Source organism: Neomonachus schauinslandi, chromosome 4, assembly GCF_002201575.2.
Source record: "Neomonachus schauinslandi chromosome 4, ASM220157v2, whole genome shotgun sequence".
Lineage (NCBI taxonomy): Eukaryota > Metazoa > Chordata > Mammalia > Carnivora > Phocidae > Neomonachus > Neomonachus schauinslandi.
Window position 1 is genome coordinate 171,399,278 of NC_058406.1, and position 15,947 is coordinate 171,415,224.

General features: G+C 41.5%; 1 protein-coding gene across 2 annotated transcripts in view; it reads right to left on the reverse strand.

Annotated features, from left to right (window-relative positions):
* ANXA13 (annexin A13) overlaps window positions 1-15,574 on the reverse strand; it is a 56,761-nt gene extending 41,187 nt beyond the window's left edge. The window contains exons 1-2 of one of the 2 annotated variants that reach the window (XM_021688432.1): window positions 15,499-15,528; window positions 14,269-14,391 (exon numbers count right to left, since the gene is read on the reverse strand). In XM_021688432.1, coding sequence (XP_021544107.1) covers window positions 14,269-14,391; window positions 15,499-15,513 — 138 coding nt within the window. In that variant the 5' untranslated portion in view covers window positions 15,514-15,528. Of the gene's footprint in view, window positions 1-14,268; window positions 14,392-15,498 lie in introns of both variants that reach the window. The other variant, XM_021688433.1, reaches the window with a different exon arrangement.
* Between the last annotated feature and the right edge of the window lie 373 nt (window positions 15,575-15,947).

The window sequence follows — 15,947 nt, forward strand, 5'->3', positions numbered from 1 at the left end:
GGAGCAAAAGATAGAGGGAAGAGGTTTACCAAAGATTCCTAGGGTAGAAATTCAACCTAGGGTTTTCAAAATGGGTGACATGGAACACTGAATATATTAAAGCCTTTTGGACTTTCAACTAAGAAAAGGAATTCATTTTTAAATTGTCTCTCAAGTCTTCTGATTGAGTCATTCTTTGCCTGATGATAGTATGTCTTTCACACTCTTTCAATTCAGTGACTGGCAAACTACAGACTATGGTCAAATTCTGGTCTGTCCACTGTTTTTATAAATAAAGTTTTATTGGAACATATAAATAAAGTTTTACTGGACATTTATTCAATGGGTGCTTTCGCACTTCAATGGCAGAGTTGAATAGTTGTAACAGAGGTTGTGTGGCCCACAAAGCCTGAAATAATTATTTTGCCAACCTTTTCTCTACTTTATGCAAATAGATCTTTTTATCAGAAAACAGATGACAGAATCTGAGCCTTCAGCTGGCAATGGTATTTAGTTAGAATTTAATATAGTCTTTTTTGCTTTCATTTAATTATCTATATTTCAACTGATAATGATTTTCCATTTATGGTACTGATATAAATTTTCTTTTTAAGATAAATATTAGTGTGTCAAAAAGATGAGTGAGTTTAAAGAAAATAATTAATAGAACTATTAGTAGAACAGGTGGCACATGTATTTGGCAACATTCATGAAGGTCATACTTAAGTCTGAAGTTTGGGAAACATTGAATGTATTCAGTCCCCTCATTTTACAGGTAAAGTGAGGCCTAGTTATTAAGTCATTTGCCCAGGGTCACTTACTTGCTTTGGAAAAATCTGAACCCCTCCCTGAGGACAATGCTCTTTTACCTCGAAGTGGTTACTCATTTGTACTTTGAAACCAGTTAGTGTGAATGCAAAGTATTGTACTATTAAAGTTCATGAATTCAGAGCCAGAAATATCCTGGCAACATTTCCACAGACATGTTTAGTAGACATTGATGGGCAATATGAAACACAACAGAGTGGCCACTCATATCTTTAAACATGAATCTTGGGTGATTAGTGGCATATTATTTCATTAAGTTGATTGTTTCTTGGGCATGGTTTCCTTGGAACAACACATTTTTTTTTTAAGTCTTGATTTTTTTGTTTTAAATCAAAATCTGCTTAGATGCTTGTCAGAGCAAGAAGTAAAACTACTAATTAGAAAAAAAATATATATCGCATTGTACTTGTTTGGTCTATTTAAACACAGTTTCAATCTTATAAGAGTATTTGGTATTTCACCATGTAGTTATTGTCCCATTAGGATTCTCCATGGTCACACTGACTAACAGCAAAGCTGATTCCTCCATTCTTAGATCTTCTTCCCACTTGGACCTTTCCAGAGTCTGTTAATCAAGGACGTCGACCAGATAGCTAGGCAGTGTGTCAGGATGCCTGAGTTCTAGCTAATCTTAGAAGGGTGCTGAGAACACATAGAACTGTTTGGCTATTGATCTATCTATCCTTTCAGAGATGCAATTTTAAGGTGACATATATGAAATATGTGTTTGGCCATCACTCTAAATGGGTAGGAATATTTGCATCATTTGGCAAAAAAAGGCTGAAAAGAGGAAAAACATCCATTTGAATCAGATCTCGATATGTGTTCTTAAAAAATGAGTGTGTTCTTAAAAAGTGAGTGAAACTTCTTAGATTAAAAAAAATGACCTTTCTTCTAAATTTGGGATTATTTGTATGTTGGCATTTTGAGAATACCTTTTAATGAAGACTGATATAATTAGGTCATTTTCCAGAAAGACAAACTTTCTCAGGCTATGTCCTCTGGGTTACACATTAAGTTGGTGTGGTATTTACCTATCAAAGGTGACTACAGGGTTGGGACCTGACCTTAAGGATATCTGACTTTAAGACCCTCCAATATCTAGTGCCCTAAGGTGGTGGACACCATCATTTCTGAAGATACCGACAATATAATCAGAAATACAAACAACGTGACTGACCTGCTATGCACTGAGCTTTGGTATAGGGAGACTAAAGGAGGCAGTCCTTTTGGGGGCTACACCCAAACAGAAGGGAGGTGAGCAAATGGACTGATGATTGTTTCAATTAGTGACTTTGCAGCTGAGCTCTGCTCATCTAAGCAGGAAAACCAGCAGCTCTGAGCAGCCTCAGTACCGAGTATTTCTGTAGGGAAGCCCTTCTCACTCTGGCCATCAGAAGTTACTAATGGGCTAACAGCCTTTCAGGGGAAACCGCTGCCTCTCAGCGGCTGTTGTCACCATCAGGAGGACTAGGGTCAATCTTGAAGAAGAGTTGGCTCCACCCTGTGATAAGAAAGGCAATCAGTGTGAGGGAATATCTAGGCCAGAGAGACAGGAGTGCATGTTTACTGATAGAAATTCAGTCAGATAAAGACATTATGGGGGCATCTCCTGCCCTATAACCTTGCTTTTGCTAAGGTCGGTGTCTCAGGAAGTGGTTCTCAACCAACCAGGAGCAATCTTGCCTCTCTGGGGACATTTGGGACATTGACATTGTCATAAATAGGGGGGTGCTACTAGAATCTGGTCATAGAGATCAGGGATTCTGCTAAACGTCCTACAAGGCACAGAACAGCCCCTCACAACAAAGAATTACCTGGTTCCGATGTCATTCATGCGAAGAGCTAACATGATGAGGGTCTACCACCCTGGCCTATCAGTTGTAACAATTCTATAAACATGTTTCTTTACAAGGTATTGAGAAGGCTGGGCTGCTGGTGCAAATGGCATATAGGTAATGACTCAGGCAAGGTCTCTAGTGACAAAGAGTGAATTGCTGTAGTTATATAAAAGGGAGGATTAGAAGTGGAGCATGATGTCTTTTTTCCCTTAGTTTTATTTCAAAGAAACCCAGATGACAAATCTGAAAGATGAGTACTGGGACAAGGTAACTAGGAGGAAGAATCTGAGTTAAAGTCCGTCCATAGTGAGAAGCCTGTCACCCCCCTCTGCTTCCTTGTCTGCATCACAACTGTAGGCATCATGGCCTCAGCTAGCAGGAGCCTCAACTGGCAGCCTCAGCTGACTCATTCTTGGGGGCCCTTTAGTACTGTGCTGGGCCGGACAACTCGGAGTTTCTCCTAGGGGTGGAATTATATGCATTGTCTGGAAACAAGATTGTGTCCTGGGGAAAGTGACTGCCTTGAGGTTGTCCACAGATTGTTTTGGGAGTCAGAAACCTCTGAAGAGTGTTAAACCTCCAGATATCCAATTACTGCTGTATGCATCAACGAAAGTGAACTTGGAGGATAAGTTGGTTGTGGGGAGATGATGGCCATTCCTCAACCGTGAAAAGAACCATGCCTTTGAGAGTTATGAAAAATGAAGCACTTTTCTCATTAGAAAATAATTATCCATTTCCTTCTTCTATTGCCAAAGGCTATTTTTTGCCAATTCAATGAGAGTATAAACTTGGGATTCATTGCTTGCAGGGAAAAAAGAAGCAAGTGTACTCTGGGATCCTCAAGAGTCAATGGTAAGTGGGTAGATGATGGAATTGAAAAGAGCAAATGCTGGGGGCTGAGCTGGGCCATTAGAGCACTGAATGGTGCTGTGTAGAGGGCATAACCAACAGTATGCGAACAAGTTTTGATTTGCTAAAAAGGAAACAAGGTGAAATAGCTAAATTTGCTTTGAGCAAATTTCTTTCTCCATCAGAATCAAAACAATGGATGCTATTCTTTCCCCTGGTAAGAGTTGAAATATGCATTGGATCCAAGCCTGTTAATGATTTCTTTAAAATTCTTTCAAACATTTTTATCTTCTTTTTCATTTGCACCACAACCATCCAAACCCCCATTATAGGAAGGGTGAATTATTTGGCTGCCTTTCTACCTGACCTTTGAGTCTTCATTCTCTATTTTAGTCCATCCAATAGCAGCAGCAGCCATAGTAATATTAATAAAAATAATAGTTGTAAGAAAGAAATAATGATAAAGCAATATCCCCAAGCCCCCAAGGATTGGTAAGGCCAACCTCTGCCACAGTGATAGTCCAAGGAGTAGGTACATGACCCAAGCCAACCAGAATTTTTTCCCTGACACGTTATAGATGCTTAGCAAAAGAAACTCGTTTCCTTGATGTTGTTACTCTGGAGCTACGTGAGGCCATGGAGCTCTCTGTGGTGCTTGAGCCATCTGTGGCCATGCCTCCCTCTCACCAAAAACTTTTGCTTCCCACACCACTGGGAAATAGAAAATGTTCATTTTCGGTAGGAGAGAATAAGGCCAACTTATGGAAAGAAGGAGAGAGAGTGAGAAAGCGAGACTGAGAGAGAGCGTGCTAGTTGATAAGATGATTTCCCCAGCCCTGGGATGAATCATGATTCATGGCTGTTCTCTTCCCCTTGGCCAGTGATTGGTCTAGGGATGGGCTTTTGAGCCAATGAGATCAAAAAGGATGCCTGCTTGGGGCTTTCCAAAAAGATTTTTCTCAATGATAGGGGAGTGGTACATAAGAAGAAAGGCACTTTTTTCTCTATCCCCTTCCTTCTTACTTGTGATCCTGTCATGTGAGATCATGAACTTAAACCCAGACCATTATCTTGTACCCATGAGGGGAGTTGCTGCCAGCACATTGAGGGTGGCAGAATAGAAGGGCAGACATGGCATGGGTCCTTAATGATGTGACTGAACTGCTGAACCAACACTGGAGTCCCCTCCTTTCAGCTTCATGTGAGGGCTAATAATTAAATGTCTCCGTTTTTTAAGCCACTGTTAATCCTGTAGTGTGCTACTTGTAATCAAACACATACTGACTTGAAAGCAAGAAAAAACAAACAAAACAACTATGAGTTCATACTCCCCAAATTACCCCAAGCTCAGACTTCTCTCTTGAGTTTCAGATCCAGCTACCCTGCTAGGCATTACACCCAGGTATCCCATGGATATCTCAAACTCAACAGATCCCAAAACCAAACTCATCCTCGCATTGTGCAAACCTCCACTTTTCCCTATCCCCAGGATGCTCCCCATTCACGTGGGTACACAAGCCAGGTACCTGAGAGTCACTCTATAGTCTTCCTTGTCCCTCACCTACCTGTCCAGTTAGTCAGCCAGTTACAGCTATTTGACCTTCCAATCTGTTCTCTTCTTTCCAATCCCATTGCTGCTGTTTTAGCTGGGAGCAGGGGTTCATCATCTTTCTTCAGGGCCACTGCCTCCCAAGTGTTTTACTTGCCTTTGGTTATGTTTCTCTCCAAAACTTTTTCTACCAGCTTCTAGCATGGTCCATCCAAAGGGCAGCTCTGACCTTGTCATTGCCTTATCTGAGATCAGTTAGGGCCTCTCTGTTGCCTAAGATACTGGTTCTTAAAGTGTGGTCCCTGGATCAGCAGCATCGGCATCATCAGTTAACTTGTGAGAAATACAAATTCTTGGGTCCCAGTCTAGAGTATCTACTGAATCAGACACTCTGGGGATAAGGCCCAGCTCTCTGTTTAAACAAGCCTTTCAAACGACTCTGATGTACAAAGTTTAGAAACCACTACTGGCCTATAGCAAAAAAACCCAATTTCCTTGGTGTAGTAGGTTGAATAGTATCCCCCAGATTCTTGTCTACTTGGAACCTCAGAATGTGACCTTAGTTGGAAATAGAGTCTTTGCTTAAGTAATTGTTAAAGGATCATGGATGACATCATCCCGGATTTAGAATGGGTCCTAAATCCAGTGGCGGGGGTCCTTTTAAGAAGAAGAGAAACAGAGACACACACAGAGGAGAAAGCCATGTGAAGAGGGAAGCAGAGACTGGGTTTCTTCTGCCCTGAGCCAAGGAATGCAATGCCTGGGGCCACCAGGGGCTGAAAGAGGCAAGAAAGAATTCTTCCCTACAGCCTTCAGAGGCAACAGTGGCCCTGCTAACACCTTGATTTCAAATCCCTAGACTCTAGAACTTTGAGAGAATGTATCTCCATTGTTTTAAGCCACCCAATTTGTGGGGTGCCAGGGTGGCTCAGTCAGTTAAGAGTCTGCCTTCAGCTCAGGTCATGATCCCAGGGTCCTGGGATTGAGCCCCACGTCGGGGGGCTCTCCACTAAGCAGGGAGTCTGCTTGTCCCTCTCCCTCTGCCCCTCCTCCTGCTCATGCTCTCACTTGCTCTCGCTCTCTCTCTCAGATAAATAAATAAAATCTTAAAAAAAAAAAAAGCCACCCAGTTTGTGATACTTTGCATATTAGCCCTAGGGTACTAATACACTTTGCATAGCAAACAAGGGCCTTTGGGTCTCACCCCTGTGCATCTGTGTCACCACCCCTTGTCCAGTGATCTTTCTATTAAAAATATATATGGCGCACCTGTCAGGTGTCAAGCCCCAAAGAGACCGTGAGTAAGATGCAGTATTTGCCCTGCAGAAGCTCCCAGCCGAGGGGGAGGGGCTAGCAGCTGCACAGGCAGGTGATGCTTGATGGCCTAAGTGCTTTGGCAAGTGAAGAGCTGTACTTCCCGGAGTACTACCCTTCTTGTACCTTTCTGTGTGTACTCCAGCACTGTAAAGAATGCCCTTCTCCACGTCAGGAAGCCTCTTCTACTCTTTCCTCCCACACAGCATCAGCTCCTCCTCCATCCAAGTTTTGGACATGTTTCTATTTGTGCATCCATCATACATCATTATAATTATTTATTTATTTGCCTCCCTTGGCAAATAAAATAGCTCCTGTGAGCTATTTTTAAGGGCACAGACTGTGGTCTTTTATTCCTCTTTTTATCTATAGAACCTCAAACAGTAGCTGGCTCATAGGAGCTTCTCTTTCTTTCTTTCTTTCATTCGTTCGTTCTTTCTTTCAGATTTTATTTATTTGGGGTGGAGGGGGAGAAAGAGAGAGAGAGAGAGAATGAGCAGTGGTAGAGGGAGAAGCACACTTCCCGCTGAACAGGGAGCCTGACATGGGTGCTTGATCCCAGGACCCTGGGATCATGACTTGAGCTGAAGGCAGATGTTTAACCAACTGAATCACCCAGGCACCCCCAGAGGAGTTTCTTTAAAAGAGTATGTTGAACTAACGGGAAGGATGAAGAGTGGCTTCCTTCCTCTACTGGTGGAGGGACTCTTGAGCTGCCTTTTCTCTGTGCAGTGCTAAGGTGAGTGGTGGGAGAGTGCAGCCTGGGGTCAGGTGGACCAGCAGAATGGGGCAGTTCCCTGGGTTGCATTTGGTGTGTGAGGCCTTGGAGGAGGGTGTGGGGCTAAGTTGGCTTTAAAGGCCATCATCCGGGCATCTCTGCAAGCTGAATGATAGGAGTGGTTCATAGCCAAAGCTGGACCATAGCTCCCAGACAAGGCCCATGAGATACTTTTGCTTCAACATTGATTCTCACACTTCCACAAACATCAGAATCACCTGGAGGGGCTTGTTCAGCTGCAGCTGCTGGGCCCTAGCCCCAGAATTTCTGATTCTGTAGATCTGGAGTGGGGCCTGATGATTCCTAACAAGCATTCCTAACAAGATCCTAGGTTATTCTGATGGTTAGTCTGATGATGGTCTGGGGGCCGCATTTAGGCACATTTCTGCACTAGAGGAACACCTGATATTAGACCCATGGCTCTCAACTTTGGGTACATTAGAATCACTTGGGGAGTTTCTAAAAATAGAGATACAAGGACCTTACTCACACATTGGTCTGGGGGTGTACCTGGTCATAGGGATTTGGACTCCAACTGAGCAAAACATTGGTTTGAGTAAGGCTTATCTATAAAATGTAATGAATTTATTAAACTTTTATTGAGCATTTGCTATGTGCCAGGTTTTGTGTCATTGTAATGGGATACAAAGATGAACAAGTGAGTTATCAGTCCAGTGTGGGGGAAATGTGTGAACAGATAGTTCTAAAATCACATGGGAGGGGAGTGACGGCATTATATGCAGAGTAGCATGAAAGCACTAAGGAAGAGCATTGAATCTAGCTGGGGGGTTAGGGGAGAGGAAGGAAGCTCAGGGATGAGGGTAAAGGGAAGATAATGATCCAGTTCAATAGTTTTAGAAATACTAGTAGGTTAGCTTCTGGTTGGTATAATGTGAGCCCAAGGTACTGTGTGAAGAACTTCTACCTAAATCCCAATCTGTGCTTCACCCCTCACTAGACATTTTTTAACCTTTCCTTGCTTCACTTTCCCCAGATTTCAAAGGGGAATAATAATACTACCTCCCTCACAGAGTTGTGTGAGGACTGAAGGACACATGTACATGGAGTGCTTGGTAGGGTGAAGGGCTCAAACTTCATGCACACGGCCCATGCCCCTGGAGCAGCTCAAGGTCTAGCAAGCACTTGAGAAATGTCAGTGGTCATCCGTATCCTTTCAGAAGGCCACTTTGAAACCTCTAATTATGTCCACCATCACTGGGAGTCTTGGTTCTTGCTGCTGTGCAGCAGAGTGGATATACATCGGGTTCCATCCCCTACACCAAGAGGCCCAGGCTCCTACAGCTTTAAAGCTCTTGTGTCTATTTTTTGGTTTGTATGTTCTTCCTTCTGTCAGTGTATTAGCCCTTGACAGTCTTTTTTTCCACCTCTTTAAAATGACTGCTTTTTATCTACCACAGATGAGAAACCCTCCAAAGCCAAGACTGTGTGATTGTGTTTAAAATACAGCCAACTTGTTTTTTGGGAGATTTTTGATTACTGCTTCAGTGTCCTTGCTGATTATGGGTCTGCTCAGGTTTTCTATTTCTTCCTGTTTCAGGTCTGGTAGTTTATGTTTCTAGGAATGCATCCATTTCTTCCAGATTGCCTAATTTGTCAATGCCTATGAGCCAGTATAGTTGCTCATAATATGTTCTTATAATTGTTTGTATTTCCTTGTTGTTGGTTGTGATCTCTCCTCTTTCATTCATGATTTTATTAATTTGGGTCCTTTCTCTTTTCTTTTTGATAAGTCTGGCTAGGGATTTGTTGATCTTAATTCTTTCAGGGTCCAGGGCCGGATGGCTTCCCAGGGGAATTCTACCAAACATTTAAAGAAGAATTAATACCTATTCTTCTGAAGCTGTTTCAAAAAATAGAAATGGAAGGAAAACTTCCAAACTCATTCTATGAGGTCAGCATCACCTTGATCCCAAAACCGGACAAAGACCCCACCAAAAAGGAGAAGTACAGACAGTATCCCTGATGAATATGGATGCCAAAATTCTCACCAAGATACTAGCCAATAGGATTCAACAGTAGATTAAAAGGATTATTCACCACGACCAAGTGGGATTTATTCCTGGGCTGCAAGGGTGGTTCAACATCTACAAATCAATCAACGTGATAAAACACATTAATAAAAGAAAGAACAAGGACCATATGATCCTCTCAATTGATGCAGAAAAAGCATTTGACAAAATACAGCATCCTTTCTTGATTAAAACTCTCAACAGTGTAGGCATAGAGAGAACATACCTCAATATCATAAAAGCCATCTACGGAAAGCCCACAGTGAATATCATTCTCACTGGGGAAAAACTGAGAGCTTTTCCCCTAAGGTCAGGAACATGGCAGGGATGTCCACTATCACCACTGCTATTCAACATAGTACTAGAAGTCCTAGCCTCAGCAATCGGACAACAAACAGAAATAAAAGGCATTCACATTGGCAAAGAAGAAGTCAAACTCTCACTCTTCACAGATGACATGATACTTTATGTGGAAATAAACCTAACCAAAGAGGTAAAGGATCTGTACTCTAAAAACTACAGAACACTTATGGAAGAAATTGAGGAAGACACAAAGAAATGGAAAAATATTCTATGCTCATGGATTGGAAGAACAAATATTGTTAAAATGTCTATGGTACCCAGAGCAATCTACACATTCAATGCAATCATTTGTATGGAACCAGAAAAGACCCCGAATAGCCAGAGGAATGTTGAAAAAGAAAAGCAAAGCTGGCGGCATCACAATTCCAGACTTCCAGCTCTATTACAAAGCTGTCATCATCAAGACAGTATGGTACTGGCACAAAAACAGACACATAGATCAATGGAACAGAATAGAGAACCCAGAAATGGACCCACAACTCTATGGTCAACTAATCTTCAACAAAACAGGCAACAATATTCAATGGAGGGGTGCCTGGGTGCCTGAGTCGGTTAAGCATCTGCCTTTGGCTCAGGTCATGATTGCAGGGTCCTGGGATCGAGCCCCACGTTGGGCTTATTGCTCAGCAGGGAGCCTGCTTCTCCCTTTCCCCCTACTTCTCACTCCTGCTTGTGCTCTCTCTCTTGCTATCTTTCTGTCAAATAAATAAATAAAATCTAAAAAAAAGAATATCTGATGGAAAAAAGAAAAGTCTCTTCAACAAATGGTGTTGGGAAAATTGGACAGTCACATGTAGAAGAATGAAATTGGACCATTTACTTACATCATACACAAAGATAAACTCAAAATGGATGAAATACCTAAATGCGAGATAGGAATCCATCAAAATTCTAGAGGAGAACACACAAACTCTTTGACCTCGGCCACAGCGACTTCTTGCTAGACATACCTCCAAAGGCAAGGGGAACAAAAGCAAAAGTGAACTATTGGGACTTCATCAAGATTAAAAAGCTTTTGCACAGCAAAGGAAACAGTCAACAAAACTAAAAGGAAACCTATGGAATGGGAGAGGATATTTGCAAATGACATATCAGATAAAGGGCTAATACCCAAGATCTATAAAGAAGTTATCAAACTCAACACCCAAAAAACAAATAATCCAGTCAAGAAATGGGCAGAAGACATGAACAGACATTTCTCCAAAGACATACAAATGGCCAACAGACATGAAAAAATGCTCAACATCACCTGGCAACAGGGAAATACAAATCAAAACCACAATGATATACCACCTCACACCAGTCAGAACGGCAAAAACTGAGTAAGTCAGGAAATAGCAAATGTTGGTGAGGATGCAGAGAAAGGGGAACCCTCTTACACTGTTGGTGGGAATGCAAGCTGGTGCAGCCACTCTGGAAAACAGTATGGAGGTTCCTCAAGAAGCTAAAAATAGAGCTACCCTATGACCCAGCAATTGTACTACTGGGTATTTACCCCAAAGATACAAATGTAGTAATCCGAAGGGGCACATGCCACCCAGCAATGTCCACAATAGCCGAACTGTGGAAAGAGCTGAAATGTCCATTGACAGATGAATGGATAAAGAAGATGTGGTTTATATATATAATGAATATTACTCAGCCATCAAAAAGGATGAAATCTTACCATTTGTATTGACATGGATGGAACTAGAGGGTATTATGCTGAGCGAAATAAGTCAATCAGAGAAAGACAATTATCATATGGTTTCACTCATAGGTGGAATATAAGAAACAGCACAGAGGATCATAGGGGAAGGGAGGGAAAACAGAATGGGAAGTCATCGGAGAGGGAGACAAACCATCAGAGACTCTTAACTCTAGGAAATAAACTGAGGGTTCCTGGGGGGGGAGGTGGGTGGAGGGAAGGGGTAACTGGGTGATGGGCATTAAGGAGGGCACGTGATGTCATGAGCACTGGGTATGATATATAACTGATGAATCACTGAACTCTACATCTGAAATTAATGATGTATTATATGTTAGCTAATTGAATTTAAATAAAAAATAAAATAAAATACAGCCAACTTTGAGGGGGAGGCTTGTTTTTAAATGAAGAAGGAATGCTTTAGTACATGTCATGTTTTGACATCAGAGGCACTTTTTATTTCCTCCTATAGCCATGGTGGTGTTCTGAAGGACTAATTTTCTGGGATAAATGATTTCCTGATAGGAGAGGTAGGACTGCATGGTCTAGGCTGGTTTCTGCTTGGTTTCTTTCACTAATTCCTTGGGGTTTGGGATCACACTTTAAGGCACACTCTCGGTTAAAGCCATACTTACTTTATCCCAAATTCCCAGTTCACATTTTTACTTCCCTCCAGAGCCTCCCTTCTTTTCTCAGGCATCTGGACCGATTCCCACCTGTTGTTTGGCTCCTGGGTGTTCCTAATCCACCTGCGTCTGAGCTTGCCTATTCCCCTCCTGTAAGTCCCAAACTGTTTTCCATTTTAGACAAGATTTATGTTGGCTAAATATTGGCAAAAGCAAGTCATAAATGTGGCATGTTCTCAAACACCGTGGCAGATCGCTGAGCAGATGTTCTAACATTGACAAGTTGGTTTTCACTTACGGGCACTTACAATGATACCTGCTTCTTCGGTGGTATGCTGATCTGTTCTTGGAAGAATAGTGTTATGCTCTAGTTCAGCATTTCCCAAACTCAGCTGCACATTTAGCAGGACCTGGGGAGCATTTGCAAGTCCCAGTGCCCAGGCCAACCACCAGACCAGTTAATTCAGACTCTTTGGCCGTGGGGCTCATGCTTCAGTGGTTTTTAAAACTCTGCTGGTGATTCCAATGTGCAGCCAAGTGTGAGAACTTGCTCCCTAGTCTAGTGCTTCCCAGACTGTCAAGCGCATAAGAATCACCGCAGGATCTTGCTAAAATGCAGATCTGATTCAAGAGGTCGCCATGGGCCTGGGATTCTGCATTTCTAACAAACACCCAGGTAACGTAGATGCTGCTACTAACCCAGAGACCAAACTTTGAGGGGCAAGGCAAGTCGTTCCTCGTGCCTGTTCATCAGCCTTACAAAGAATTTTCCAGAAAACATAAGTCCTCTTGAGTTTGTGATTATTTCAACATTTGGCCACGGCTCCCCTAAATCTTGCTCCCTCCCTATTGCTCTGTCCATACCCTGCAGCCCTACTCTAATGGCAAAGGGATTTCACTACTGATCTCAATTCTGTATTTTCCTCCAGATAGCGATTCTCCCGAAAACAACCCACACAAGAGAACAGAAGAGTCATCTTGCTAAACTGAAGCAGATTTTCCTGTGGATCTTATTTTTCTGTTGATGCACAAAGTTCACTGAGCATAAGGTCATGTCCTCTAGGCTAAGCAAACTCTGAACATTGTGTGATTTAGCAAATGATAGTAACTCCTTATCTCGGTTGTTACTGCTCCAAATAGGTTAGTCACCAGCACTATGTCTTCAGTTAAAGAAATCATTAATGATAGCGAAAGAACTGGGGGAAAGCACAAAATAAAAAAGTAATTTTCAGTTTTCAGAATTGGCTAGGAAGGCCTCTATATCACAGTTCCTTGGAAAACGTAATTTCCTGGCCAATATCCTACTGGCTTTGGAGTATTGTTTGTCAAGCAGTTGTCTGTGGATCCGGGTCCGTGGATCCGGGTCCGTGGATCCGGGTCCGTGGACATATCCTTGGGAATTTGTAACTTTCCTAATCTGTGTTTGCCGCTTGCTGGTAATAACTTAAAAACTAATGTAAAATGTATTAAATCATCAGGATGACCAAGGGCTAACACACAGTTTAAACACCTACATTTATGTTTCTATTTATGATTGTATATAAGCCAGATAGCCGTGTTTTAATTGTTGCAAGCCAATGATAAAAGAATAGAGAACAGAGGGAGGTAAGTTTAATGCAAAAGTCATGCATGTTAGCCAAGAGAAGTCCTGATTGTTTTATAGGGAGTCTTATAAATAAAAGTTTCTTAGTTTTGGACTAGAGAAACATTATAGTAGAACTAAAAAGTTACACACCACATCATATTTTAGACATGCTGTAACACAAAAGAAACCACATTATAGTAATCAGGACCATTTTTTACATTGACTGTGGCCATTTAATTCCAGCAAAATAACATTATCTATTACACTAAATCAATAACATGCATTTGCTTGCACATTCTCAACTTGGATTTTACTAGTATTTAGTTTTATATATTGGTTTTGGTTGTGCAGTTGCTTCAGAACCAGAAGCATTATAGTTTGAAGTTTGTACATATTCATGTTGCTTTCTAATATAAATAATTGAAGTCATTACCAGGATGATTTTCTGTCCTTTAAGAAGGTTTTGCATTTGCTTACTTAGAAACACAGTCTTAGAACACATTCGTTCCTTGTGCCATGTTAAATTCCATTCGCGTTTTCTAAAATATCGTAGTGGCCATATGGTAGCATCATGCTGTCCATTATAAGGCATGATTAAGGGGATACTGTAGGGAAGGGAAGCAGAGCTCCTAGATCACCTTTTTACATTAGCTGCAAACCTTGTAACAGACATTTTCCAGGGAAAGATTTCCCTGCTTGGAAGTCATGCCTGCTGATGACATTTGCAGGCTGGAGGATTGTGGAGGGTGCAATTGGACAACTCATTGGTGAGTAATACTGGGCCCATGAGAGAGCCCAGTCATACTTATGATTTGGAGGGAAAACCAAATGCTTACAGGCTGTTGGGCCTCTGGCTGTCCACTCCCTGATGGGTGGCTGAGAGGCTGCACGGCTGCCGAGGGTTGGACGTCCCCTTTGGGCAACTGTTGACTGCCTTCTGAGAGGGAGTAAGACTGGCTCTGAGGATTCAGAAAAGAAATACATAAAAATGCTAGACCACTCACATAAGCCAGCTGCCTCATGGGGATGACACTTAAAAGATGAAAATGTCTTCCTAAACGGCTATGGCAGGGGCTCTCTGCAGCTATCAAAAGTAGTATCTCTGAAAGATATACTGAATGGCAGGCTCTTGGCTAGCAAAAAAAAAAAAAAAATGTTATCTACGGAAGATTTTAAATATGACACCTCCCCGAAGAAGTTATTTGTAGGCTTGCAACCACTGAGTGCAAGTTTAATTTGTAGCAAAGGAAAAAAACTTCTAAACAAAGTTATAGTTTACAGAACATTTTGGAGTTTTATTCTCTTTGGTCCTAGTTTACATAGAATAAGTCACTGCTGTGGGGAGCTAGGTTCAGTAAGACCTTATTAAAATGCTTATTGCCACAGCTTTAGATATATAAAAAAATCAAGATTTAACTGTGCCCTGCCTTGGGCATAGTTGGTTCCAAATGGTAGTATTGTAGGCAGTTTTCAGTCATTCATAGTTTATAGACACAGTATTCACATGGGCCTAGACATTTCAGAAAAAACCCCACAAAAACCCCAAACATTAAGTCCATTCCCTGGATATCTGCAAATATCTGAATGTTTGATGCTGCTTAGAAATAATACTGGAATATTTTCACCTTCAGCCCAAGGTATATACAGCCTTGTAGGAACACTTTTACCTTGGCCTATGGATATTTGCAACACGAACCTATCTTCCCCACAAAACTCAGATGAGCATAATCTGTGAGGTTTTGTGCGACTTCGCCACAACGGACAGCTTTGGTCATATGTTCCGCAAATCCATATGAACCGTTGGCTCTGTGCCAGGCACTGTTTACTGTCTCATTTTAAATGCTTCTCTTTAGCCCCTCCTAAGAGATTTTTGACTAATGGAGAAAAAGTATATTGCAATTGCATTTTAAAAGCCTGGCATGCCGTTGTGAAAACCAACAATAAGGAGTAATCACAATGATCAAGCGTAAAGGTATCAATCATGATTTCATAGTTTAGTTTAAACTTCTCCACATGCTAACTAAAACGAAAACTTTGTTTGACTCCCAAAGGCAATAAATACTTACATGACGATTGCCCATTTTCGGCTTTCTAAGACAGTTGTTCTGTATTTCATTAAGAGATCAGCTCTCCCACAGGCCAAGTTTATAATAGTTTTCCCAGGGCGCAATATCGCTTGAGTTTAATAAGTAACTTTTGGCATTGAATTTGAATACATTGTTGGGGATGGGTAGGGAGTGGTGATAGCTACAAATGAGCTTAACCTTCCCAAGCTGTCTTTCTAGGCCATCTTTCCAAAATAAAATATTTATTAGTACATCAAGTATAGGCTTTTTAGGTTGAATAGCTTATTCTCAACTAAACCTGTCTCCCTTCTGGATTACTGAGTCGCTATTTTTTTATTTGGGCTATTTATTTAAAATTTTATACCTTGTAATAATAAAAGCATTAACCAAACAAGACTGAAAAAATCTTACTGTTTTACTAACATCACTATTACTATTACACAGAATCC